The sequence below is a fragment of the Ascaphus truei genome, chromosome 19 (assembly GCF_040206685.1).
Source record: "Ascaphus truei isolate aAscTru1 chromosome 19, aAscTru1.hap1, whole genome shotgun sequence".
Lineage (NCBI taxonomy): Eukaryota > Metazoa > Chordata > Amphibia > Anura > Ascaphidae > Ascaphus > Ascaphus truei.
In genome coordinates this window covers 34,155,551-34,183,486 of record NC_134501.1, presented here as the reverse complement: position 1 = coordinate 34,183,486, position 27,936 = coordinate 34,155,551, and the positions used below count along the sequence as shown (strand labels likewise).

The 27,936-nt window shown below is 48.0% G+C and overlaps 1 protein-coding gene across 1 annotated transcript in view; it reads right to left on the bottom strand.

The window, feature by feature from the left end:
- Nucleotides 1-235: 235 nt before the first annotated feature.
- LOC142470254 (capping protein, Arp2/3 and myosin-I linker protein 3-like) overlaps nt 236-27,936 on the bottom strand; it is a 135,613-nt gene continuing 107,912 nt past the window's right edge. Inside the window, exons 17-21 of the mRNA XM_075577200.1 lie at nt 15,489-15,558; nt 4,778-4,859; nt 4,366-4,462; nt 1,172-1,229; nt 236-407 (exon numbers count right to left, since the gene is read on the bottom strand). Coding sequence (XP_075433315.1) covers nt 372-407; nt 1,172-1,229; nt 4,366-4,462; nt 4,778-4,859; nt 15,489-15,558 — 343 coding nt within the window. The 3' untranslated portion in view covers nt 236-371. The remainder of the gene's footprint in view (nt 408-1,171; nt 1,230-4,365; nt 4,463-4,777; nt 4,860-15,488; nt 15,559-27,936) is intronic.

Below are 27,936 nucleotides of genomic sequence, written 5' to 3'. Positions count from 1 at the left end.
CACCCGGGCGTCAATGGTGGGGGACCCACCCAGGTGTGGCTGACTCTCGAATGGGGCGATTGAATGGGGCGGCTCCCCGTCCGCAGCCGGGCCCAGGACAGATGTCCTTGGTCTCCCCCCCCCCCCCCCCTGCGGGCCTGGATACCAGTATCACCAGTTACACGCTGCTTCTTCCCCACCCCCCCAACGTATCCACGCGAGAAAGGAAACGGAAAGGAAAAACAAACGCACCGACCTGAGTTTGGTGTTTATCTGTAAGGCTTTGGCCAGCAGTTTGGCTCCGGTGTCCCCCATGGCGTTACCGCTGATATCGATGTCGGTCAGACTGCTGTCGCCCCCCAGCGTGTTGAGGAGAATGTTCATTCCTGATTTCAGTCTCGAGTCGCCAAAGACAGAGACTGAACCGGCTAAAAAAAACAAAACAAAATGGAAGCCGGAGAGTACAGGAAACGGCGCAGTCTGGAAAATACTAACACAATGCTCTGTGCGCCTGGTTAACTAACAGCAGGATAAACGACCTAAAGAGGCACGGTAGGATACAGGAATTATAATTTTTTTTAAAGATATTTAAAAGAACCCAAATTGAATTGAACCATTCTAATAGCCAGATACAGGATTAGATGCGTTGTTGTCACTGTCTCCCATATTTTTGTTATAGATGAATTATTTTTGTATAAATACATTAATTGTGTCACTTTTATACCACTGCATGCTCCTATATTCTGCTGCCTGTTCACTCGATCTCTCTTTGGGTGTACCAGGTTTCCCATTTTTTCCCATTCTGCTCTGTTTGCAATGTTATTACGGTGCCATTATTAGTGTTCCCGCAGAAAAACAACACAAACAGTATTCATTTTCACAAGATGCAACATAAGCAATGGACTGCCCCTGTATAAAGGCAATGGGAAGGGTTAGCAATGTGTCTGTGTGAGTCCGGCTCTACACACGGTGAATACAAACAAACTGCAGTATCAAGAAGAAATCAAACGCCTCCCAAGTCTACTCAGCTCAATGTATTTACTACCTATACTTATGTGTCTGACGTTTGTGTAAAAGGCATTCATCACCCAGATTCAACCCATTCAATCTGGAACATCCACGGGCTCTGCGAGGCCGTAGAGGCCTAGCACCATTTAGTTAATTGGGCCCGCAACCTTTGCTGATGACTTACACAGTCTTCATCTTGAATGAGCTGGACGATGCGATGGAGGACGTCGGCCGTGGAGGTGCTAGAGGAGAATGAAACACAGGCCCTTGTTTACTAACCAGTGCTATGCCATAAGACACTGTCCGGGCCTCAGACCTTCACTTGCGCTTCCAAATCCTTCCTGACCACAACCTCTGCTACTCTGAGGGTTAGCGCGCTGCACATAGGCATGGAACGTAACCTGGTGCACAGGAGCCGCATGTAACTATATGCCCGGCGAGTTCAGCGTTTCTTATTTACAGCTCTATTCACGCAAAGGAAAGCCAATAAATAAATCAAAAACTGTTTCATTTGTGAAATTCTCTACAATCGCTCGATTTGCTTCATGCCAAGACAATTAAGAGAGCACAAACGCTGTGTTTTGCCGTCTCGCAAGAAATCGCGCGTCCTCCGCAAATCTGCCATGTCCCCGAGTACCCTTAATTTCTGAAACGACGGCTTACAATTTCTTAAAAATATCTACTGTCTCGGCCATTACTTTGTCCTATATCTTAAAGGAGCAGCCCAAGCGGGCGATTGTTTTGCAATATTATTTTACATATGATTGAGCAGGGGTGTCTCCAGAGCTGAACCTATTAATTTCAGCTCAGGGGGACCCCCAACTTCCAGAGATACTTACCTCCGTAGTAGGTGCCGGTAGCCGCTGGGGTTTAAAGTTTCCGTGTCACGCTGGCCAATAGGAAGCGGAACCTAGTGATGTCACGGCTTCCTATTGGCCAGCAGGGTGCGGGAGCTTTGACAAGCGGTCATAACGTGATCCCTGCTAGCGGAGCGGAGCGGCTACCAGCACCTCCTATGGAGGTAAATATCTCTTGGAAGCAGGCGGTCCCCGGAGCTGAAATTAACGGGGTTCAGCTCCAGAGACCCACTGCTTCAGTCCTAAGTAAAAAAAAAAAAAAAACATTAAAAAATTGACACAAAAAAAAATCCCCTGCTTCTTTACAGGAATTCAACTCTGGAGAAGGAATACGATTACATCTTTTAATTATATCGAGGGTTTCGACACGGTGCAGGAAGCAAAGCGTGTTTCAGAAAAAGAGAAGAAGAGGTCATGTTCTGTGCTGCAGGGGGGCACGCTCACAGAAGGGGTGGTGAATTCATTAAAAGCCGCCTCTCAGCAGAGGTGGTAGAGATCAATACAGTGAAGGAAGCAAAGCCCCTTGGGATACACACAAGGGGATCCTACATGGATCGAGACGTGAGATCAGAGAGGATCAAACAGCTTCCCAACTGGTAGGAAAATAACCGGCTGTGCGAAGAGATCAACCATTTCTATCTATAGATATTCCATTGGAGTGAGGGTATTATTATCAGGGGGAAAGTACAAGATGTACATATTCTTTCAGCTGATAAGTAGGGAGATTTGCCCTTGTTTAATACATATTCACCGTGCTCAGGACAAAAGGGACCCCTTTCGTTTTTCATCATAGTTTATATATTTGTCGCCCAATCCCCATGAAAATGTGCACAATTGTAGGTCTGCGATGTAGATTAACACTATATATAAGAAGCACAATGTAGAAAATCAACTGATGTTAATTGTTAATTAAATTGATATCACTGTATTATGCGAACAAGTAGCAGATACGCTGCGGGAGGTGTGTGTTCATTAAACGGGAAACAGGAGTTTTTCCTTGGCAGCTCGTAAATGTGTTAAACTGTTGTAATCTAATCAGAGACACTATGATTGCTGTAAAGTTTGAGTTCAAAGTGTTTGTGGTCAAAATGTGTGCTCAATGTGTGCTCAAAATGTCCTTCTGGTGAAACGCGCGCCCGAAGACGAGAATGCCACTGTCTGATTGCATCGATAACGCGCTGAACCAGCTGCTCCCACTTCTGAACGCTACGAATTAGTTTTTCAGTCCTAGCGACCGTCCTTCATCAGGACACATTTTATGGAAGTATTTTGGATCATAATTCTCGCTTTGTCTCCAGCACATTATAACGCGCTTATCTTCTGCGCTGAACACCATTTTGTAACTATGTGCTTGATGATGAGGTTATCACGCTATCACCAAATCCAAAGAATGTTTATTAAATAATTCTTAAACGTAATAATCTGCTAGCTAGAATTTCTCAAATTGTCATGAAAATTGCGTGATTTTTTGCAAGATAAGGTCCTGTTTTTTTTCCTGAACACTGTGTACATTCCAAATAGCGAACTTCCACAGCGCCAGTACTTGTGAGGTCGCCGACCGGAAGCTGTAATATCATCTCACAATGAAAACGAAAGTGTTAGAAAATAAATGCCTAAAGTTATATTCTTCTGGTGTATTCTGTAAATTCCATATCCGTCTCTGCGCTGGGGAAGATGTGGTCCCATTCATTTAAGTGGAGGTCATAGTTACATAGTAGTGGTTGAAAAAAGACGTACGTCCATCAAGTTCAACCTATGCTAAATTTAGACTCATCTCTCCCCCAGCACTGAGAAGCACAGATGGGCAATTTTTTTTTGCGGATTTGGATCTGCCGGTTCCTTTGGTCCATGGTTTTCCACGGATCAGTCTAAAAAAAACAATCCGCCATTTTGGATTTTTTTTTTTTTAAAGACTCCCTCTCTGCCTCTCTCTCTTTGCCGGTCTCTGCCTCTCTGTCTCTCTCTGCCCCTCTCTCTGCCTGTGCCCCTCTCTCTGCCTCTGCCCCTCTCTCTGCCTCTGCCTCTCTCTCTGCCTCTGCCTCTCTCTCTCTCTGCCTCTCTCTCCCCCCCTCTCTCTCTCAGCCTCTCTCTCTCTGCCTCTCTCTCTCTCTCTCTGCCTCTCTCTCGCTCTGCCTCTCTCTCGCTCTGCCTCTCTCTCTCGCTCTGCCTCTCTCTCTCGCTCTGCCTCTCTTCTCTCTCGCTCTGCCTCTCTTCTCTCTCGCTCTGCCTCTCTCTCCTCTCTCTCGCTCTTCCTCTCTCTCCTCTCTCTCGCTCTGCCTCTCTTTCTGTCTCTCTGTCTCTCTTTCTGTCTCTCTTTCTGTCTCTCTGTCTTTCTCTCACACACATCTGGCAACAGATTTCTGATTCAACATCCATGTTCGGATTCTTAAAAATGATTTTCCATGTGGGATTTGAATGAATCCGCTCGGCTTTTCTAGTACTCAATCCGCGTCGACAGATTTTGGTGGGGAGGGGGGGCGGGGCCCAACGTCTGTCTGGTTGGCTATAAAGAAATACTTACGTGGATTTCAGGTTGAAATTGTTTCCTAGTGACACGTGCTTGATGGATTTGCTTCTGCTAATTGATAAAATCAGCGTCACCATTTCCGCATTAAACCCTGCAGGTTACAAACCGGAGAGCGCGAGCGGTAAGTACGTGCGTATGCGCCTACACCTGCAACACTTATCAAGGCCAACGGAAGGACACAAAAACAACACACAAGAACAGGGGCGGCCATCTTCACTCCTCAAAGGCCACCAACAGGTCCGGTCAGGATATCCCTGCTTCAGCACAGCAGGCTCGAGCAGTGGCTCAGTCAAAGCCACTCATTGAAGCAGGGATATCCTTAAACCCTGACCTGTTGGTGGCCCTTGAAGACTGGGGTTGTTGTCCCTGTATCACTGCTGCTGATCCGTTACAGCATACAACGTACCATTGTCTGATACATCCAGACTGCTGAGAGGATTTATATCAAATATCATGTCTTGTATCACCTGGGCACCAGCTGACCGCAGCTAGAAGAGAATCATACGTTAACATGAATAACACACACGTAAAAGTGCAGCATAAGAACCCATTTGCATTAACATCATTCATTGACAGTTCATACTGGCTGAAAGGGCCTGTTGAATTCCCATGTAACTCAGGGAGTGGGAAGGAGTGAGAGGGAGTGGGAAGGAGTGAGAGGGAGTGGGAAGGAGTGAGAGGGAGTGAGAGGGATTGGGAAGGAGTGAGAGGGAGTGGGAAGGAGTGAGGGAGTGGGAAGGAGTGAGAGGGAGGGGGAAGGAGTGAGAGGGAGTGGGAAGGAGTGAGAGGGAGTAAGGGAGTGAGAGGGAGCGTGAGGGAGTGAGAAAAAGTGAGGGAGTGAGAGGGATGGGAAGGAGTGAGAGGGAGTGAGAAAACGGTGAAAAGGAGGGAGTGAGGGAGTGAGAGTGTCCTGGAACAGGATTGTTCACTTCTGTGTCCACCTTCCCCTTTGCAGCTCTGCCTGCCAGCTTTCTATATTTCAGTTGCATGCTTCTCGGCTCTGAAAACTCACAGTGCCTGTGTAAAGATACATTGTTACATGTCCCTTTCTCTACACAGCCTGTAGTGTTGGTTGCCCAAGCAACCTCCCAGTTCTCTTAGCTGAGAATGGGTCATTCCACACCCCACCTCCTGTCTCTGTTTGCAAGATAGTTTAGTCCTGAGACTATTCCTGTCTCCCAGGAACCCCTCGCTTCCTTTTCCACCATGAACAGGCTGAGTGAGAACATCTATGCTACAGACCTCTTGGCAAGGCCATTCTGTTTTTACCTCGGATTACAAAGCACCCACACAGAGAAGCACTCTCTAACCACATCATACCACCTACAAGTGCCTGTATACGTTTATTGCCTTTCCAATAAAGTGAAGAAAATACCACAGTACTTTGGAAAAGGGGCTGAGTTAAGCTATCTGGCCATACTTATATCAAGCATATACCCTGTGGCTACAGAATAGAGATGGAGTGGGAGGGAGTGGGTGGGTGGGTGGGAGGGAGAGGGAGTGAGAAGGAGTGAGAGGGAGTGAGAAAAAGTGAAAAGGAGTGTGAGGGAGTGAGAGGGAGGGGGAGGGAGGAGTGAGAGGGAGTGAGAAAAAGTGAAAAGGAGTGAGAGAAAGTGGGAGGGAGTGAGGGGGTGAGAAAAAGTGAAAATGAGTGAGAGAAAGTGGGAGGGAGTGACCCCAGGAAATGACACTGTTATTTAAATTCTGCCTAACCGGGCGTAACACCCGTCAATACCCTGCAAAAGCCCTATTACAGTGTGTGTATCGCAAGCTTAGGTATAACTCTCACTGACCCTCTCTTTAAAAATAAATAAAACGTTACCGGGTTTGGAGACTACCTTGGATAACTCCGCATAAACCTTCATGGACTTTACTGGCTATGTAATAGCACCTCATTTGCATTATGTCCTTTAAAGTGTTACTTAGATAACGCCACGTTTAGGGACTTAATAAAGCTCTGTGGATCTGGACCTAACGTGGCTATGCGACTGGTAACTCCCTAAATAAGATCAGAGAAGCTAAAAAAAAAAAAAGATTATTTTTGCAAATTGTTTACCTTTTCCTGTTGAGCCAACTTTTAGTAACGGTAAAGAATATGTTACATAACTGGGTGTTTGTATTTTATGGTGAGTGCAAAGTGGGCCTTGGGGTGGAAAAGGAAGATGGTGAACTTCATACGGATGTTCTGGCAACGAACGTGTTAGCGCAGTAATCATATGATTGCAACCCGCACTATGGCATCAGAAAAGGAAATCCTTCTCTTCTTTTCCGATGGGGACCACAGCTCCCAGAGCGTCACAGGCCGGACCTCCCATAAACACAAGCCAATAACTCACAGCTCCCGGAGCGTCACAGGCCGGACCTCCCATAAACACAAGCCAATAACTCACAGCTCCCGGAGTGTCACAGGCCGGACCTCCCATAAACACAAGCCAATAACTCGCAGCTCCCGGAGCGTCACAGGCCGGACCTCCCATAAACACAAGCCAATAACTCGCAGCTCCCGGAGCGTCACAGGCCGGACCTCCCATAAACACAACCCAATAACTCACAGCTCCCGGAGCGTCACAGGACGGACCTCCCATAAACACAAGCCAATAACTCACAGCTCCCAGAGCGTCACAGGCCGGACCTCCCATAAACACAAGCCAATAACTCACAGCTCCCGGAGCATCACAGGCCGGACCTCCCATAAACACAAGCCAATAACTCACAGCTCCCGGAGCGTCACAGGCCGGACCTCCCATAAACACAAGCCAATAACTCACAGCTCCCGGAGCGTCACAGGCCGGACCTCCCATAAACACAAGCCAATAACTCACAGCTCCCGGAGCGTCACAGGCCGGACCTCCCATAAACACAAGCCAATAACTCACAGCTCCCAGAGCGTCACAGGCCGGATCTGCCATAAACACAAGCCAATAACTCACAGCTCCGGAGAGTCACAGGCCGGACCTCCCATAAACACAAGCCAATAACTCCCAGCTCCCAGAGCGTCACAGGCCGGACCTCCCATAAACACAAGCCAATAACTCACAGCTCCCGGAACGTCACAGGCCGGACCTCCCATAAACACAAGCCAATAACTCACAGCTCCCGGAGCGTCACAGGACGGACCTCCCATAAACACAAGCCAATAACTCACAGCTCCCGGAGTGTCACAGGCCGGACCTCCCATAAACACAAGCCAATAACTCACAGCTCCCGGAGCGTCACAGGACGGACCTCCCATAAACACAAGCCAATAACTCGCAGCTCCCGGAGCGTCACAGGCCGGACCTCCCATAAACACAACCCAATAACTCACAGCTCCCGGAGCGTCACAGGACGGACCTCCCATAAACACAAGCCAATAACTCACAGCTCCCAGAGCGTCACAGGCCGGACCTCCCATAAACACAACCCAATAACTCACAGCTCCCGGAGCATCACAGGCCGGACCTCCCATAAACACAAGCCAATAACTCACAGCTCCCGGAGCGTCACAGGCCGGACCTCCCATAAACACAAGCCAATAACTCACAGCTCCCGGAGCGTCACAGGCCGGACCTCCCATAAACACAAGCCAATAACTCACAGCTCCCGGAGCGTCACAGACCGGACCTCCCATAAACACAAGCCAATAACTCACAGCTCCCGGAGCGTCACAGGCCGGACCTCCCATAAACACAAGCCAATAACTCACAGCTCCCAGAGCGTCACAGGCCGGATCTGCCATAAACACAAGCCAATAACTCACAGCTCCGGAGAGTCACAGGCCGGACCTCCCATAAACACAAGCCAATAACTCCCAGCTCCCAGAGCGTCACAGGCCGGACCTCCCATAAACACAAGCCAATAACTCACAGCTCCCGGAACGTCACAGGCCGGACCTCCCATAAACACAAGCCAATAACTCACAGCTCCAGAGAGTCACAGGCCGGACCTCCCATAAACACAAGCCAATAACTCCCAGCTCCCAGAGCGTCACAGGCCGGACCTCCCATAAACACAAGCCAATAACTCACAGCTCCCGGAACGTCACAGGCCGGACCTCCCATAAACACAAGCCAATAACTCACAGCTCCCGGAGCGTCACAGGCCGGACCTCCCATAAACACAAGTCAATAACTCACAGCTCCCGGAGTGTCACAGGCCGGACCTCCCATAAACACAAGCCAATAACTCACAGCTCCCGGAGCGTCACAGGCCGGACCTCCCATAAACACAAGCCAATAACTCACAGCTCCCGGAGCGTTACAGGCCGGACCTCCCATAAACACAAGCCAATAACTCACAGCTCCCGGAGCGTCACAGGCCGGACCTCCCATAAACACAAGTCAATAACTCACAGCTCCCGGAGCGTCACAGGCCGGACCTCCCATAAACACAAGCCAATAACTCACAGCTCCCGGAGCGTAACAGGCCGGACCTCCCATAAACACAAGCCAATAACTCACAGCTCCCAGAGCGTCACAGGCCGGATCTGCCATAAACACAAGTCAATAACTCACAGCTCCCGGAGTGTCACAGGCCGGACCTCCCATAAACACAAGCCAACAACTCACAGCTCCCGGAGCGTCACAGGCCGGACCTCCCATAAACACAAGCCAACAACTCACAGCTCCCGGAGCGTCACAGGCCGGATCTGCCATAAACACAAGCCAATAACTCGCAGCTCCCGGAGAGTCACAGGCCGGACCTCCCATAAACACAAGCCAATAACTCCCAGCTCCCAGAGCGTCAAAGGCCGGACCTCGCATAAACACAAGCCAATAATTTACAGCTCCCAGAGCGTCACAGGCCGGATCTGCCATAAACACAAGCCAATAACTCGCAGCTCCCAGAGCGTCACAGGCCGGACCTCCCATAAACACAAGCCAATAATTCACAGCTCCCAGAGCGTTACAGGCCGGATCTCCCATAAACACAAGTCAATAACTCACAGCTCCCGGAGCGTCACAGGCCGGACCTCCCATAAACACAAGCCAATAACTCACAGCTCCCAGAGCGTCACAGGCCGGACCTCCCATAAACACAAGCCAATAACTCACAGCTCCCGGAGCGTCACAGGCCGGATCTCCCATAAACACAACCCAATAACTCACAGCTCCAGGAGCGCCACAGGCCGGACCTCCCATAAACACAAGCCAATAACTCGCAGCTCCTGGAGCGTCACAGGACGGACCTCCCATAAACACAACCCAATAACTCACAGCTCCCGGAGCGTCACAGGCTGGATCTGCCATAAACACAAGCCAATAACTCACAGCTCCCGGAGCGTCACAGGACGGACCTCCCATAAACACAAGCCAATAACTCACAGCTCCCGGAGTGTCACAGGCCGGACCTCCCATAAACACAAGCCAATAACTCACAGCTCCCGGAGCGTCACAGGCCGGATCTCCCATAAACACAACCCAATAACTCACAGCTCCCGGAGCGCCACAGGCCGGACCTCCCATAAACACAAGCCAATAACTCGCAGCTCCTGGAGCGTCACAGGACGGACCTCCCATAAACACAACCCAATAACTCACAGCTCCCGGAGCGTCACAGGCTGGATCTGCCATAAACACAAGCCAATAACTCACAGCTCCCGGAGCGTCACAGGACGGACCTCCCATAAACACAAGCCAATAACTCACAGCTCCCGGAGTGTCACAGGCCGGACCTCCCATAAACACAAGCCAATAACTCACAGCTCCCGGAGCGTCACAGGCCGGATCTCCCATAAACACAACCCAATAACTCACAGCTCCCGGAGCGCCACAGGCCGGACCTCCCATAAACACAAGCCAATAACTCACAGATATAATAGTGACACACGGAGACGCCGCGTTTGATACATCTCGTAATCTTGTCATCACGTGATTCCTCCATTGCTCCTCCTACTGACAATTTCTGAATCGCACGGTGTTGAACCATGAGCAATGACCCGGAAACATTGACACAAAAAGACGTGAGATGTAAATGACGCAAATTTGCGTTATTTTTGCTCCAAATTTGCCTTGATACATCTCAACCAATTGAGATATGGTGGCCATGTTTACTATGCTGTGCTACTCAGTAAGACATCTTTCAGCCCGTGATGTAGTAAGTATCGCCCTATATTGCTTAGTCAAGTGAACGGGCTGTGTAAGGTGAGTCTCGGCACAAAAGTTCTCTTATGGAGAAGCATGAGGATCCACATCGCCACTAGAGGGAGCATTAAGTCCATGTTACACTGTGTAGAGAGGGCTACGAAACAGACATATTGGTATACGCATGACTCATCCTTCTGCAATTCTAAATAGGATGTTACGCCGCCGGAAAAACAGTCTCTCAGACAAATGAGGTCATTAATGAGCTCATCATCATGCAAAAATAATTCTCCCTGCGTCAATGAAATCCCACAGAACGGGACCTTACGGGCTGACACCGTTTCCCAAATTCAGAAAGTTCTGTTATGTTAAATATCACGATCAGATTTTGGTTCAAAGGTTAATAACATAACCGTAAAGAGCACATCATTAACTAAGTGGCCGTTAGTGTTAATTACATGCAAATGATGCGTCACCCTAACATCACATGATCACAAAAGTCCGTTATGGTTAACGAGGGAACTTTACATTACATTAGTGAGGTCAGACATAATCTTGGCGTTGCTAACATCCAGGCCCTGAAATAGGCCAGTTAGGTATGATTTAACTATATATTCAGAAACACAAGCGGGACTATCAGCACGCACACTTCTAGGCAAAAAGGGGCACTCAGAGGAATCCGGGAGATTAAACGCTGGGGGTGTCATATAAACACACCTATAAAATACCAATCAGCCCTCAACGGATGAAGCTACAATGTGTAAATATAGCTATAAAAACGAGTAGGTGGTAATAAGAAGTACCCAGATAGAAATAATACTAATAATGATGATAATTATGACAGTACTATTAATAATAAATAATATGAAGGGTAATTTGCCATACCAAATGATAAAGCGCGCGTATACAATGATGGAATCTTAAATCACAAGCCATGGAATGACACAACGACACAAGGATTAGCACCAAAATTGCATTAATGGTTGACGATTGAAATCAGATGGCATCCATGGTGGCCGCCTCCCGGCGACGTCACCAGCTCGGAAGGACCCAGCCACGTTACAAAGAGCGGTAAGGTGCCTTCATTTTTTGATTGCTGCAATGTTCCCATCTCCAGGGTGCCACCTCCATCCTAGCTCAGGGGACGTGACTGCTATTCAGTGGCGGATTTCCCATTAGGCCTGGGCTGAGGGCGACAACATTTGGGGGCAGTAAAAATGTCCGCCCCATATACATTTGCCGCCGCGCTCTTGGGCCTATCGGACCTGACGGAAAGGCACTTAGCTGTTGCAGCCGCGTCCTTGCTGCCGCCCTCCTTCTGCTTCTGAACCATAGTATCAAATGACGCAGCGAACGTCATCAACGTGACATCACACGGCATCTCGTTGCCACGTTGCAGTGTCAAATGACGTCATGCCGTTGCGTTACCATGGCAACGCGACGCAATGCAACGTCATGTTGGTGATGTCCGCGGTGTCATTTGATGCTGCAGTTCAGAAGGAGGAGGGGGGCGGCAGCAAGGAGCCGGCCGCCACAGCTAAGTGTCATGGGGCTAATGTAGAGATCACATGGTCCTGATCTACCTATGGTTTCAGGAACAGAAGAAGAGAACCTGTTGCCAATCTCATCTCAATGAGAACTTTGGTCTTCACCTCCTCTAACGTTTGGCAGACGTCCCTTACTTCATTGCAATGTACCGGAATGGTTTGTGGGGACGCCTCACAATTGTCCCGTATTTTAGTGACTTGATGCAGGGCCGCAGATGGCGGATGCGGGTGGGGCGGATGCTCTAAGCATGAGGCCGGCAGCTGGTGCTGGAAGTTGGGTCTCTGGTTGCTGCCGGGTCCCAGCTGCTGCGACACGGTTTCCCCACCTACTGGTCGGCACCGGAATTTGGTCTTGACCCCGGAAGTCGTGTCTAACTTCCGCATTAGCGCACGGGACCTCTCCCCCCAAGGTAAAAGTGTGTGTGTTGTGGTGGTGGGGGCCAAGTGTTTGTGTGCGCGTAAACGAGCTTTGGGCAACGTCCTACTGTAGATCTACCAGGTGGGCGACACCCCATTGTGATTGTAAATGAGCATCGGAGCAGAGACTTCTCCGTCCTGCACCAACGCAGAAAACTCGTTGACAGTATGAGTCTGCCCTCGGTATCCCAGGGCAAATTACGTCAACAGAGCCTGAAATGCGACGAGATCCGTTACTTATCGCTGGCTTCACCTGCTTCTCTACACGGCAGGAAGAAGACAAGCATGTGCTGTAACAGAAGAAGCCGAAGCCAGAAAGATTAGTAATGGATCTCAATGCCCATCCACCTTCCGTTACCATAACTGATGTCACCAATCCAATACGTTAACTCTTTCACTACCAACTGGGGCCTGCAACGCATTGCAACAGGGACAAAATAATATTTGAAGTATATATACATTAATTAAAGCTTTGGTGTTATATTTAACAACTGTGTATCCTGCCTTTATTTTTTAGTAATTTTGCTTGTAATTGTTTAATGTATCAGCTAACTGCATATTAATAATTATTAATAAGTTGTCAGTTATATATTTTATTTTATCACTATTTCATCTTCTATTCACTACATAACTGCTGACTCAAAAATGTAATTATAATTGTTAATGATAGCAATTAATGTAATAATACCTAGCTGTCAACATTATTTTATAAACATGTCAAACTTTTACATTGACATACTTTCCCCAGTTATAAACCACTGTACAGACAGGTTATTCTGCTGCTAGCAAGAACTTCACAACCATAATTAAAAGAATACAATAAAAACAGCAAAACTGCCATGTACATCAACTTGATTTTCCGTCTATAAAAAGAACCAGCTAGAAAAACCCTGCTGCCTTGAACGTGAACTTTGGAAATGAATCCTGGCACGTGGATGGAAGAGTTTATTCGAAAGCTGGTATCAACTTGCCGTTTACTTAAGATTCTTGCCAATGTTCTCCCGGCTTTGGTTACTAAACCTGATCTTTAGCGGGCTAGAGTTTCAGGCCTGACAATCCTCTTAAGTGGCAATCATGACTGAAAATGGCCATAAAAGAATTCATACTGTGATCCACGGGTCTCAATGGAACGGTATAATGGTCTTCCTTAGACAAATATCCGATGTACGAGGCACAGGTGGTCGTATTGGCTACTTGTAGGACGACCAGATTTTCAAAAGTAGAAGCCGGGACTATAAAATGATTATAAAAATTGATTTATAAAGAAGAACTGATATCCGCGGTAAAGGCCTCTAAAATATCCAAAGCACCAGGCCCAGACGGCTTCTCCAATACCTATTACAAAAGGTTTCTCCCAATCTTAACTACACACCTGCTGAGTCTGTTCAACTCATTCCTGGAAGGGATCCCTATCCCCTCATCAATGTCCCTAGCTAACCTGGCCATTATTCATAAAGAAGGGAAAGATCCGACAAAATGCGGGAGCTATAGACCCATTTCACTTCTAAATAATAATGTGAAACTATATAGTAAAATCCTGGCGAATAGGCTGAACCCTATTTTGCCAAGATTAATAAACATTGACCAAGTAGGGTTCGTCCTAAGGCGTCAAGCCTCAGACAATACCAGAAAGATTTTTGACATTATTGAACACGTCCATCTTACAAACTCCAAGGCAATGTTATTAAGCTTAGATGCAGAGAAGGCATTTGACAGAATTGAGTGGCTTTTCCTCACCAAAATGTTAGAGAAATTCGGCTTCAAAGACACATACCTAGAAGGAGTCCAAGCGCTGTACCAGAACCCATCAGCAATTGTAAAATTGCCAGGAGGAAACTCAGAGAGATTCCAAATAAGAAATGGTACAAGACAGGGTTGCCCCTTGTCCCCCCTCCTCTTTGCTCTCACCATAGAACCTTTGGCGGCTAAAATTTGAAATAACATAAATATCCAGGGTATAACAATTGGAAAAACAAACTACAAAATTTCCCTGTTTGCCGATGATATTATTCTAACGCTAACCAAGCCTCAAACCTCCCTTCCTAACGTCCAAAAGGAACTTGAGGATTTTGGGGGTATATCGGGATACAAAATTAATAGTGATCAATCAGAGGCCCTAAACCTCAGCCTAACAGAGCCAGAAGTGAAACTAATTTAAATAAATTTTGCGTACAAATGGAGCCCTTCATACATCAAATACCTGGGAGTGAATGTATCAAGGGACTACCAGTCACTATATCAGTATAACTACCCAGCTCTCTTTGACAAAATCAAAAAGGATTTGAGCAACTGGGAAGATTATCAGATATCATGGATCGGAAGGATGATATCTCTAAAAATAAACATACTCCCAAGATTATTGTATTTTTTTCAAACCCTCCCGGTCCATGTCCCCGGCTCAGAGCTTAAAAACATCCAAAACAGGGTGTTTCATTTCATTTGGCAAGGCAAAAGATCCAGAGTAGCCCGATCAGTCCTGTTGTCACCACGGGGGAGAGGGGGCATGGGGGTCCCAGACATCCAAAAATATTATCAGGCTGCTCAACTAAAGCAAGCGGTACTATGGAATGCAGATCCGACCCAAAGATGTTGGCTCCAAATAGAAGCACACTATGCTAAAATGCCTTCTCTGCCAGCATGCCTATGGAGTATGGAAAGAGGAGATATGCCACCGCAAAAATTTAAATTAAGAACGGCAAGACACACATGGGAAGTCTGGCTAAAAACTAAACTCAAATATAAGCTCGCCTCTACTGGCTCACAACTTACACCAATATTTGATAATCCTAAATTCCCCCCGGGGTGTGCATCAAAACAGTTTGACCAACTAAAGTCAAAAGGAATAAAGACACTGATGGACATAATGATGGACATAATGAGTCTAGGAAGTCTAGGAAGTCTCTTAAGCTACCGGGACATATCGGCTCATTTTTCTAACACAGACAGTTGTATTTTTAAAGATGGCGGCTTTCCAAGTAACCAAAACGGCTTCCAAACTACTTCCTGTCCAGGGGCGCCGCACTGCAGCGCGAGGGATAGCGGCAGCCACGTCTCATTCCCTTCTCACTCTATTCCAAGACTGGATGCCTACCTCGCAGTCACTGAGATCCACATGCAGCGCGCTCAGCTGATTATTGCCAGTCAGTCCCTGGAATATAGCTCTGTGGGGGGAAAAAACATGGGAAGGGGAAATAGTTAGGAAAACAGAACATTAAAGAAATCTGGACAGCGCGTTGTACTTTTGGGAGGACATCGCTGGAACAAGCATTACTCATTTTCAAATGAGGGGAGTAGGCAGTGGTTAAAGTTGCTTAAAAAGTAGTGCCACTATGTCAATAAAAATTATTATACAATTATTAAACATCGGGGCAAAGAATTGCGAGCGCATCTTCGAAAGATTTGACAATATAATGGCTATAAACACAAAAAGGGGGAGATTCCAAAATTAATCGAATTTTAGTTAACAAGAGAGTGGAATTGGGTAAGTAATTGTAAATAAGTTAGTGTGTAAATAAAAGAGTAGTGATACTTAGGGTTTTTGAATAGGAAAATAGTAATATTCCATAGCACCCAGCATCATCCCACTTCAACCAATGGTAACAGGGCATGCAGTCATTACTGATGATGTCATATTGATGGCGGGTACCAGCAGGCCCGCTGACAGCATTCCCGCGGTCAAGGGTAAAGTCTTAACCTGAAAGTTTGTTGGCTGGGGAAGTCAGCGAGCAGCAGGTCCAGTGCACCCGTGAACCCCGGGACCGGTCAATCTGGAAGTTGGACACGGCTGCTGGCTCTCCCTCCCTGTCTGCCTTCCTGGTCACTAGTTTCCTACAATCAACACTCTGCATCTTCTGTATGAAATGTTAACGTTACGCTTCCTTTTCCATCTCTGTGCACCTCCAGTCCCCACCTCTGTGTCTCTAAACCCAGAATCAACTCTACTTGTTGCCATGGTCAAGTTATTCTTCCCCGTGTACATTCGATTGTAAGCTCTTTGGGGCAGAGATTCGTGGCGAGTTATTGGTTAAACGGTAATGGGGCCGATTTGCTGATAGCAGCCCTCTCGCCCCGAAACCCCTCATTTGAAGTCAATGGGAGTTTCTGTGATATCCCTCCTAACCCGGCTCTAAAGGAGGTCACATCAGATTAGTTATTTACATTGGCAGTGCTCAGTCTCTCAGGACAGCACAGGGTGGTAGGTAGGTGCAGGCTGGGCGTGGGGTGCTAGGTAGGTGCAGGCTGCGCACAGGGTGCTGGCTAGGTGCAGGCTGGGCGTGGGGTGCTAGGTAGGTGCAGGCTGCGCGCAGGGTGCTGGCTAGGTGCAGGCTGGGCGCAGGGTGCTGGGTAGGTGCAGGCTGGGCGCAGGGTGCTGGGTAGGTGCAGGCTGGGCGCCGGGTGGTAGGTAGGTGCAGGCTGGGCGCAGGGTGCTAGGTAGGTGCAGGCTGGGCGCAGGGTGCTGGGTAGGTGCAGGCTGGGTGCCGGGTGGTAGGTAGGTGCAGGCTGGGCGCAGGGTGCTGGGTAGGTGCAGGCTGGGCGCAGGGTGCTGGGTAGGGGCAGGCTGGGTGCAGGGTGCTGGGTAGGTGCAGGCTGGGCACAGGGTGCTGGGTAGGTGCAGGCTGGGCACAGGCTGCTGGGTAGGTGCAGGCTGGGCACAGGGTGCTGGGTAGGTGCAGGCTGGGCACAGGGTGCTGGGTAGGTGCAGGCTGGGCGCAGGGTGGTAGGTAGGTGCAGGCTGGTGCTCAGGGTGGTAGGTAGGTGCAGACTGCACGCAGGGTGCTGGGTAGGTGCAGGGTGCTGGGTAGGTGCAGGCTGGGCACAGGGTGTGTAGGTGCAGGCTGGGCGCAGGGTGGTAGGTAGGTGCAGGCTGGGCGCAGGGTGGTAGGTAGGTGCAGGCTGCGCGCAGGGTGCTGGGTAGATGCAGGGTGCTGGGTAGATGCAGGCTGGGCGCAGGGTGCTGTGTAGGTGCATAATGGGCGCAGGGTGCTGGGTAGGTGCAGGATGGGCACAGGGTGCTGGGTAGGTGCATAATGGGCGCAGGGTGCTGGGTAGGTGCAGACTGGGCACAGGTGCTGGGTAGGTGCAGGCTGCGCGTGGAAGATGGTGTAGAGAAAAGATGGGCGCAAGGAACTTTTATAAAACAAAAAGTGCTTTATTGACAGCCGTCTAAAACACTTTGTGATGGAAAAGGGCCCAGGGACCAGTATAATAAAGGTTAAGCCGGGTCCCTGGTCCCTGCCCGTCCTTCTCTGGGGCTCATCTGACCACCAGACCCCTGAGCTGCCCTGTTCTTATATGCACGGTAGCCCCTTGCATCCCATGTAAAATGTATTCTTTATTCCTGCTGTGAATAAACGGTACTGAGTATAAAAACGTGTTTGTGCACAATGCAAAGCATAGCCCAGGTCTCTGGACACGCGGGGCTGAGAAACCCTTTGTGCAGCCCCTGCTGGTGCTGGAGGAGGAGGAGAAGTGCAGCGACAAAGGAAAGAGTCGCCGGGCGGAGATCGGACTGGGGGGCCATCAGCCGAAAAGCGGAGCATATGGCTGCTTCCCCAGGAGAGCAGCGCCAGCCTAGAGGGGATATCCTGCCACCCACAGGAAACCGTTGACAAGCCCCCCGCTGGTAGGCGCTGCTCCCATTGGCCCATTTCTATGTCCCTCCGAAACCCTTTAACTCTCTCAGCTCCGCCCCCAGCCCTGATTGCCCAATGCAGACAAGCCCTCGCGTCATGATTGGCTCCTGAGCAGCATCCGCGCTGTGATTGGTCGCCAGCCCCTCTACCATGCTTTCCTATGGCAGCGGGGAAGCTAGATAAGGGGAACCCGATCAGTGCTCCACAGCTCATTCTGATCCTGGCGTGGAGGAGAACTGAGCCGTGCGCTCCAAGGCTGTGCCGGAGGCACCTGAAAATGAGATTTGATAGTGCTCTGCCGGGATTTGCACTAGAGAGGTCTGGATGGTCCCTTCCCCAACGGAGCGTGGAAGCAAACCCTGGGTAAGCCTTCAATGTGGCCCTCAGCATTTAGCCAGCTAGTATTCCCCCCTGTTTTAGTGAGTATAGCTCTGATCTGTGTTTTGTGCTGTGCTTTGGCTCCAGCTGGAATAGATACTCTTTATTGAACTGCTTTGTCCTGTCTGGTGCCTTGATCCCGGGGTTAAGTTCAACTCTTCTGTGACACACTGCACAGGTATTGACACACGCTGTACCTTCACACAAACGGCAAATAATAACTCGAGCCTTCTTCCACTGGTAATACCCAGTTACCCGTTGAAAAGGAGGGAGTGGAAACAGCTTGCAGGGAGGTTCGGATGCAGTGAGAACCTGCTGGCCGAGCAGGTGCAATATACAAGATGCAGTATCGGCAACCATATGAGGGCAATGGTGGTCAGGCTGTGGTAGTGGCAACCGTATGAGACCAGGACAATTGGCATCTCTCTCCCACAAACGTAGGTTTCCCGTTCCTTTAACAGGTGCTAGTTTAGAAGGAGGACGGTACTAACTAGAAAACAAAAGATGCCAGGACACATCTTAATACATATTATTAAACACACAAACCTATGTACAGGACTCACAGTGAGGACTCTAGCAAGAATCCTTGAAGGAGGCTTTGTCGAGATAGGAGATAGGGAAAGTGTTCCTAATGCGAGTCCCCTGGGTCACCTCAAGGTTTTGGGAACTCCCAACTTCTGGGGACAGCGAAGCGCCAGGTGCCAAGGACTGGCGCAGTACAGGCACAGGCCAGTGTCGCGTCGGCGTTGTTTATCGGTAGCCGACAACTTATTGCCTCCTACTTGCCTGATGTGAGCGGTTGACGTCGGGCTCTCTCGGACCTCCTTTCCTGTAGCCGCTGATCGACGCGAATGCAAATCGCAATCAGCTCCTCGAGATCGGTCGGACGTTCCTGCGCCGCGAGTTCGTCCTTCAGCGTCTCCGAGGGACCCTGCTAGAAGGCGGCCAACAAGGACTCGTTGTTCCATCCGGTCTCTGCCGCCACGGTCCGAAAGTCGAGGGCATATCTAGCGACCGTCCGGGTTCCCTGGGAGATATGAAACAGAGACCTTGCGTCTGGGCGTGTCGAAGACTTTGCGGAACTCCCGTGTGAGCAGCCCAATATCCTGAGAGAGGTCCGATCTCTGTTCCCTGATGGGGGAAGCCCAGGCCAGTGCGTCGTCAGTGAGCAGTGAAATTATATACGCCACCTTTAATCTAGGAGAGGGGAAATGAGAAGGCGTAACCTCGAACTGAATAGCACACTGGTTAAGGAACCCCCGGCATCCATGCGGATCCATTGCATAGCAGTTGGGAGTTGGAAGTTGGGGTTCGGACGTCGGGGTCAGTGGGTCTGCAAAGGGCACGTTCGCGGTAGGAACCAGGGAGGGAGACGCTGTAGGGAGAGCATGTGCTGGTTCCGTAAGAAGGCGGAGGTTCTCCTGTAACAGAGCCATTCGCTCATCATGGTGCTCACATAACGTTCCATTTTGGAAAACAAGTTGGCGTGCGTGCTCAAGACTCGCCCCACCTCAGCAGTGTCCATGTTTGTAGGGCTGAGCATACTGTCCCGGTGTGCTCACCACAAATAAGGCGTGATCGCAAGGCCGAGCTGGGGATTTGAAATAACACCAACCCACAGCCGCAAGGGCGCGTCTTGATTGTAGATTGGTCAGGGTAGCCGGGTCAGGGTTGGAGAGGTCAGGATAGACAGTGATACTTGCCGAGGTCTGGATAAGAGAGTTACGGATCGTTGCGGATACTATAGCCGAGGTCGGGGTTGGAGAGGTCCGGATCGTCATGGGTAAGCCAAGGTCAGGGAGCCAGAAGAGCGGAGTCCAAGAGTAAAAGCCGGGTCGGTACACAGGAGGTCACTGAAAACAAGGCAGGGCAAGGTAGCACGAGACTGGAACAAGGCAAGGTACTGGAGAGGTGAAGCACAGGTAACAAGAACTATGCTCAGCCGAGGAGTGAATGGTGAGCAGGGAATATATATGAGAGACTCACCAATGGTAAGCCAGGATCCTGGAGGCGGGATCAGGTGGAATCCAACGCAGGTTAGGTTCCAGGTGCAGAGGCTGTATGTCTTTAATGAAGTGGGCGTGTGCCCATGTGGAGGCGCGCGTGCGTGTACAGCACGCCCGCGTGAGGAGAGGTCCCCAACCGGTGCGGGGGCCCGCATCTGAGCCGGCAGCGCGGTGTCCGCATGACTGCGGCGGCACCAGCAGGGATAAGAGGGGACTGAGGTTCCGGACTCCCTGGTGGTAAGGGAGGCCCGCGCCGGTGGTAGCGCGGCGCTCCGACCCCCGTGGAGGGCACGCTTGGGGCGGTGCGCCTCTGCAGCCCTCACAGTACCCCCCCCCCCTTCAGGAGCGAACTCCGGGCAACTCCAAGATGGCTTGTCTGGGTATCTTTGATGGAGGAGTCTGGGGTCATGAAGGCGATGATGCGGAACCAAAGACCTTTCCTCAGGTCCGAATCCTTTCCAGTGTACCAGGTACTGAATGGATCCTCTGGAGTACCTGGAATCCAGGATGAGGTATCTCATATTCCAGTTGGCCCTGTACAAGGCAAGGAGGAGAAAAAGCCGCAGGAGCCGAAAAAAAATTATTCCTGGTGACTGGTTTTAAGAGAGAGACATGGAACACGGAGGGCATCTTCATCGAAGATGGAAGCCATAGCCGATATGCAACCGGATTGATTTTCTCCGTGACTACAAATGGTCCAATGAACCTGGGTGCCAGTTCTAGGGACGGAACCTTACCTCTGCAGCCCTCACAGGGTGTGTGGGAACGGGCGTGTAGAAGGGGTTCTTCCCCGAGACATTGTCCCCATTTTGTTCTTATTTTAGTAGATGCTTGTAACAGGGGAGTAATCCCTGTTCAAGTAATGTGCCTTTAATCTAGCAGTGTGGTGGTTAACTGCTGGTAGTCAATTAATAAACACCACCTGCCTGATTTAGATTGCTTACAAAAGCCTGTCTGTTGAGACAGGAAGGGTGTCTCCTTAGCTCATACCTGAGCTGAACTTGGGAGAGAGAGGAGAGATTGTCTTTACTCTCACAACCTGTCTTGAGCTCTGCCAGAAGACACAGCATAGCTGCTTTCAAGACACAGGGAAAACTTCTAAACCTGAACGCTGACACACTGAAGGGAGCTGAACCAGGAACAGAGAAGATTTTCCCTCCAAGGAACAGATAAGACTTTCATTCTTAAGAGTCTTCGTATATCTGCTTATTTCATGCTATATGTTTTGGGGTTGGGAGACATGCTTATCTAAGGGAGTTGTGAATTAATTGCATAGTATTTCACTAGAAATACTCCCAAGTGAATAGAAGCTTTGTTCCCCCCCCTGTGTTTGGATGGTTTCCTGATGAAAAGGAAAAGGCACAATAAAGCCTTGTTATAATTTCACCTTACAAAAGTCTCCAATTGTGTACCTCTGTGAACGTCCGTCTACATATGGTGTCCGAAGTGGGACGAGAGGTGTCTTTGAAGTTAAAAAGGACCGGAGATTTTTTATGTGAATTTTTTTTACGCTTTTTGCCTACAAACAGTCTGAGCAACTTAGAAAAAAAAAAAATCTCTTTTCCCCAATCCCAAGAGGAGAGAGACTGCTGAAGCAGCTGAACCTTATTTGCCTATCACAAAGTGTAATATGGTCATTGAAATAGGGGTTTTGCCTTCCAGCCATAGTCAGGGTTCAAGAAGTGAGTCAGCCCTTAAACAGGGATAGGTGTTTGTTGTTTTCAAAAGTTTCGCTGAAGCAGTGAATACAGATGGTGACCCACGAGTGGTACTGATTTTGCAAATAAAGGTTGCCACGCCGCATAGGGCTACCAGTTGTGAATGGAGTATATGCAGAAAAGTGTGAAAATTGATACAAGACTGTGCTGAAGCAGGGGAATTTTTAGCAAACAAATGCTGAGTGTAAAATTGCCCTATAGGGGAAAAAGGGATTGCTGAACTGTGTAAAAGGTATTTCAAAGCCAATTGCTGAGTGTTGAGTCACCCTGCCGGGAATGAAAGAAATAGTCCACTGCAAAGAATGTTTTTTTTTCTGCAAGTAAAAAAGTCTGCCTATATATATCTTGGGAGCCAAACAGACACCCAAAGTGTGAAGTGTGAATGCCATAATACCCAAAGATGAGACTGAAAATTACTGAACTCAGGCAGAAACCCAAATTCTGTTGCTGAAGCGGAGGAATTGCACCTAGCAAGTAAATGGTGTAAAGCAAACAGAAGTTTTTTACCTAGCAATCACACATTCAGCATACCTAATGAGAGATTAAACCTTGCAAGTAAATGGTGTAAAGCAAATAGATGTTTTTACCTAGCAACTGCACATCTTGTATACCTGGTAAGAGAAAATGCACGCACAGCACTGCTGATATTGAAAAAAAATTACCCAAGAAAGAAAAGTCTACAGAAATGCCTGTGAGAGCTACGACCTCTACAAGCAAAATATGCCCATCTGTAGGACTACCACAATTGGGGGTTCTAGCAAATACAGTGGCAACAGCTGCAATAGCGCCTCCTGAGGTCAGGAAGAAAATTACACCTGATAGCCTAAAAATGGAGGACAAGATGCAGCGTTCCTGTAATGAACCCTACTCCACGGAAGAGTGGCCCTTCCAGTCCAATAAAGAGGAAGACATCTCTTACGGGGAACCCGAACTGAGTCACACCCACAAAACACCCCAAGAATGGTGGGGGTGCCTGAACTCGGCACGAACAGAAAAGACCGCCCTCTATGATGACGAATATGGTCGACAAGAGAAAGAGCAGGAGCAGCAGATCACCCAATATTTCTGTCAGCTAAAGCAACTGCAAGAAAAGCCTGGCATATATAATGAAGCTGTTAAAGTATTAAATAAAGAAGGAGACCCCAGTATTCCTGATGGGACGGAGTCATCCAAATAAAAAAGCGGAAAAAGAAAAAGAAAAGCGGTTTTTCACTTACCGTGGAAGGAACAAACATGTCCGCAGACCCTGTGGAGGTAAAGGGGGACCGAGTTGCCCTGCAGCCTAGAGAAATGGAGAATTCGTCCTGCGGTTAACCGAATATCCAGAGGGCCCAAGGCAGAAGTCGTGTACCCCAAAGAAGTGTCTGTCCGGTGCCAACAGTGAGGAACCCTCAACCAACCATCCCAGGGAAGTGGAGCCGGAACCAGTGAGTGACGATCCCTTGACCAACCCTGAAGATGCCCTGAAAAATGCCAGGCATGACTGTGATATGCTGCGTGAACAATTGAAACAAAAGGAAGATGGTTACACAGAGCTACAGAAAAATAACGTGAGGCTACAAAAAGATGTGCTCACAATTTACTCTTTAGCCAGGACAGAATTGGACGATCTCAAGACTGAGCTAGATACTGCAAATGCTACTATTTCCGCCATGGATGGAAAGCAGAGCCAATCTGATAAAATGGTGGCTACGCTAAAGCGGAAGTATGAGGAGGCACTGAAGCAGATGACAGTCTTCCAGCAAGAGGTTCACACTCTCCGTATAGAGCTGAATGCCTCACAACAGGAGGTCAACAGTGTACGGATAGAGGTGGACGTATCTCAGAAAGAGGTTCAGACACTCCGCAGAGCACTGGATGCCTCACATCATGAGACCAACAGCTGCCGCACAGTCCTGGAAGTTTCCAGAAAGGAACTACACAGTCTCACTGAGGAGCTGGACATTGCTAAAGAAACTATTGCCAATCTTAATACAAATCTCCAAGTCTCCCAGAAGGAGCTTCAGACCCTCAACCTAGAGAAGGATGTCTCACGCCAGGAGACTGTCAGTCTCAAAGAAGATGTGCGTAAATGGAAGGAGGACTGCAAAGAGGCCCTGAATAGTACAGAGACTGAAAAAGGAGAACATTTAAGATTACAAAGAGAAAACGTAAAACTCAAAGAAGAAAATTTTAATTTGACAAACGACGTCAAGGAAAAAAAGTGAAAAGCTGCACGAGCTTAAAGAAATAAATAGACTTTTGGAAGGTGAGAAGTTTGAAGCAGAGCACCGACTGCAGAACCAACTGCAAGGTCTGTGTACGCACCTCGAGAAGGCAGAGGAGAAGCAGCGAACTCTGCAGGATGACAATCTGCAGGCTGTTAAAGAAATTCAAGTGCTGCAGGAACGTCTGATGATCCAGTATGTCCCCGCAAAGCAGCATGAGAAACTGAAGGCTACCCTGAGCATCACCAAAGCAACGCTAAAAGCCAAGCTTAGAACCCAGGTGAGGCGGCACAAGAGGGAGCACAAGAAGGTCCAGAAACTGAAACAAGTAACTGTGGCCCAAGCAAAGAAGTTCATAGTGCTTCACAATGCAATAAAAATGTGGAAGCAAGCTCAGAGAAAGCAAAGCATGCAGATAAATTCCCTGAGAAGAGACTTGCAAGACGCACTCAAAAAACAGGGATCTCTCGCGGATGAGATTACAGTCCTACAAGGACAAGTATTGACCCTGACTAAGCGTCAGTATCCCACAGCCTCAAAAACCCATGAAGACAAGGGTAGAGTGAGAGCTGGGAATACCGCTCATCTGAAAGACAAGGTTGTAAAATTTGAACCACCTAAACAAGCACTAGCAAAACCTTCAGCCACCCAGCAGGCAACAAAAGAAGGTACACGTGCTGAATTAAAACCAGAAGAATCCTTAGCTGATGAAGCTGAAAAGATGGGACATTCTCTGGAAGTGGGTGTGGAATTGCAACTTAATCTCAAATATGCTGAACTAGCATCCCCATTGAGTGGGAAAAGGGCAGAGAGACAGCTTCAATAGCGGAAAACTCAAAGGGCTGTTTTTAAATGCTCTGCAACTGCTGCCATACAGTATGCCTACAATAAGACGAGCACCCGACGCGAGGGAAATCTCATGACCGCGCACGTAGAAAAAAGACTACACTTGGAAAAAGTCCTCCTCGAGCGACTGAGGGGTGCTGATCTCAAGCACCTTCAGGAGGAGACACGAATAAACTGGAGAAAGGGCTCCAATCCCAACAGGACTGAGGGTTCTCTTCCTCCATCCACTCTCATTCAAGTCACAGAGATATCTAGAATGAGAGTGGAAGGATGGGCTTTGGCCGTGGCAAGCCCGAGCTTCCCACAAACAGGGGAGGTATGTAACAGGGGAGTAATCCCTGTTCAAGTAATGTGCCTTTAATCTAGCAGTGTGGTGGTTAACTGCTTGTAGTCAATTAATAAACACCACCTGCCTGATTTAGATTGCTTACAAAAGCCTGTCTGTTGAGACAGGAAGGGTGTCTCCTTAGCTCACACCTGAGCTGAACTTGGGAGAGAGAGCAGAGATTGTCTTTGACTCTCACAACAGTCTTGAGCCCTGCCAGAAGAAACAGCAGAGCTGCTTACAAGACACAGGGAAAACTTCGAAACCTGAATGCTGACACACCCTGAGGGAAGGGAGCTGAACCAGAGAAGATTTTCCCTCCAAGGAACAGATAAGACTTTCATTCTGAAGAGACTTCGTATATCTGCTTATTTCATGCTATATGTTTTGGGGTTGGGAGACATGCTTATCTAAGGGAGTTGTGAATTAATTGCATAGTATTTCACTAGAAATACTCCCAAGTGAATAGAAGCTTTGTTCCCCCCCTGTGTTTGGATGGTTTCCTGATGAAAAGGAAAAGGCACAATAAAGCCTTGTTATAATTTCACCTTACAAAAGTCTCCAATTGTGTACCTCTGTGAACGTCCGTCTACAATGCTCCACTGAGTTACTGTATTTCAACTTTTTGGTAGTTTACCTTTTTTTTTCTTCGTTTTTTATCCTTTTTTTCCTATTATTTGTCCAGTTTTGTTACACTTTTTATGCTTGTGTAATTAAAATCATTCCTTTTTTGACTTCTTGTTTTCCTCAGATTTTCTTTGGGCTCCATTTTGAGTCTGATTTTTCTTTGAGTGCTGAGGACATTTATTTATTTAATTATCCAACAACATGTCTCATAACAGGAAAAATACATTCCTTCCTGACTCCAGCAATCAGATTTCTCCTTGGATTAACATATGTCCCATGTTTACTGATTTGTAGTAAAGAAATACCCCTTCCCTTTGCTGCTGGTGAAATCTCCTGTCCTCCAATCCCAGGTGGTAACCCCGTGTCATGTTACTTTCCTTGAGATTAATAGATTCATTGAAAGTTCCTTGTATTGTCCCTGAATATATTTCTATATAGTTAGCCCCTCTTTTCTAATGTAAACACGTCTAATTTAGCTAGCCTCTCCTTGCAAATCACATCTCCCATCCCCTTTATTCATTTGGTGGCTCCTCTCTGCGCTTTTTCCAGTTCCATAATGCATTTTAATGGTGGCGCCCAAAACTGTACTCCATACAGTCCTTGCAGTCAAGGTGTGGTCTTACTAAGGAAGTGTACAGTTGCAAAATGATGATGTCTTCCCTTCCATCCATACCCCATTGAGCCTTAGCAGCTACTGACTGACATCGAGCACTATTGCTAACACTGCTGTCTAGAAGCACTCCTAAATCCTTCTACAGCTCTGATTTTACTATCTGACCTAATTTAGTGTTGTCAGCAAAAATTTAGAATTTACTCAGTATGCCAACCTTACGGTCATTATTAAACAAGTTAAAAAGCAGGGGTCCCAGTACCGATCCCTGAGGTACTCCACTTACATCTTTAGCCCAACCTGAAAAGGTTACATTTATGACAACTCTCTTCAACCAGTTTTCAATCCAGGTGCAAATATTCTCAAACAGATCAATTTTCTTTAGTTTGTACACTAACCTCTTGTGTGAAACCGTATCAAAAGCCTTTGCAAAATCTAAGTAAACCACATCAACTGCATTACCCTGGTCTAAATTCCTACTTACCTCCTCAAAGAAACTAATAAGGTTAGTTTGGCATGATCTATCCTTCATAAATCCATGCTGACTATTACTAATAATTTTGTTATCTATTAAGTATTCCTGAATATGATCACGTATTAAACTTTCAGGGAGCATCCCAATTATTAATATGAATCTTACAGGTCTATAATTCCCCGGTTGTAGCACCCTTTTTAAACACCACGTCTGCTTTACACCAATCTTGTGGTACTGAGCCTGTGAAAATAGAGTCCTTAAATATGAAATATAACGGTCTGGCTATTACTGAGCTCCGCTCTTTAGGAACCCTGGTTCACGCCATCGGAACCGGGTACTTCATTCATCTTCAAATCCAACTTTGCCCTTCTTCCCTTGCTACCCAAATATTAGTTCATGTTGAGGTTGTGGCATCCGCCTGTTGTAATATTTTTGCAAGTGACCCGCAATTGACTTGCAAAAAATTAGTTTAACCCTGCCACCTTCTTATCCCCAATAATTTGTTTAACCCTGCCACCTTCTTATCCCCAATAATTTGCCTGCCCATCTTAGCTACAAAAGTAGATGTACAGTATCCCGTGACTTGAAGCTTGGTACAAAGGCCCACAATGCATCTATTAAACACCATGGCCAGATTTACTAAACAGTGCTCAGAAAGACACCCAGCTACAAAACTGGGCACTGGCTGCATCTTATCAAATGAAACTGTTTAGT